Source organism: Poecilia reticulata, unplaced genomic scaffold (assembly GCF_000633615.1).
Source record: "Poecilia reticulata strain Guanapo unplaced genomic scaffold, Guppy_female_1.0+MT scaffold_257, whole genome shotgun sequence".
NCBI classification, from domain to species: Eukaryota; Metazoa; Chordata; class Actinopteri; order Cyprinodontiformes; family Poeciliidae; genus Poecilia; species Poecilia reticulata.
Genome location: NW_007615041.1, coordinates 111545 through 112092, shown reverse-complemented (window position 1 = coordinate 112092; position 548 = coordinate 111545). Strand labels below are relative to the sequence as shown.

Here is a 548-nt window from a genome sequence, read left to right as displayed (position 1 = left end):
CCCCGGTCCGGTCCGACCCCCCGGTCCAGTCCGGTCCGGTCCGGCAGCCTCACCCGTTCCTGCGTGCCAAACTTGCCGTCGGCCACCAGGTGAACCTCGTAGGTGAAGTTCATGCTCATGGCCAGCTTGATGAGCAGGTCGATGCAGAAGCCGTAGCAACACTGGGGGACGACGGGCTGACCTGCAGAACCAGAACCGCGTCAGCACCAGGACCGCCTGGACGGGAGGTTCTGGTTCTGGCCGTACCTGGGATGGTCCCGTTGGGTCCGGTGCAGATCACCTTCTTGATCACCACTCCGTTCACCGTGTGCTCCTGCCGGCACGTCCCGTCGCTCTGGGTCGGCTTCACGTACACGAAGGGCTCCTGGTGGATCGTCACGATCTGCACACAGCGGCCCAACCGGGTCAGAACCAGGACATTCACACAGCGGCCCAACCGGGTCAGAACCAGGACATTCACACAGCGGCCCAACCGGGTCAGAACCAGGACATTCCTAGCCTATACACAGCGGCCCAACCGGGTCAGAACCAGGACATTCCTAGCCTAT

General features: G+C 63.0%; 1 protein-coding gene across 5 annotated transcripts in view; it reads right to left on the bottom strand.

The window, feature by feature from the left end:
* The window catches only part of grin1b (glutamate receptor, ionotropic, N-methyl D-aspartate 1b), a 61676-nt gene that overhangs the window by 24281 nt on the left and 36847 nt on the right, over nucleotides 1-548 (bottom strand). For all 5 annotated transcript variants that reach the window (XM_008402785.2, XM_017303398.1, XM_008402784.2 and 2 more), the window contains 2 exons: nucleotides 247-382; nucleotides 54-181 (listed from right to left, as the gene is read on the bottom strand). In XM_008402785.2, coding sequence (XP_008401007.1) covers nucleotides 54-181; nucleotides 247-382 — 264 coding nt within the window. The remainder of the gene's footprint in view (nucleotides 1-53; nucleotides 182-246; nucleotides 383-548) is intronic.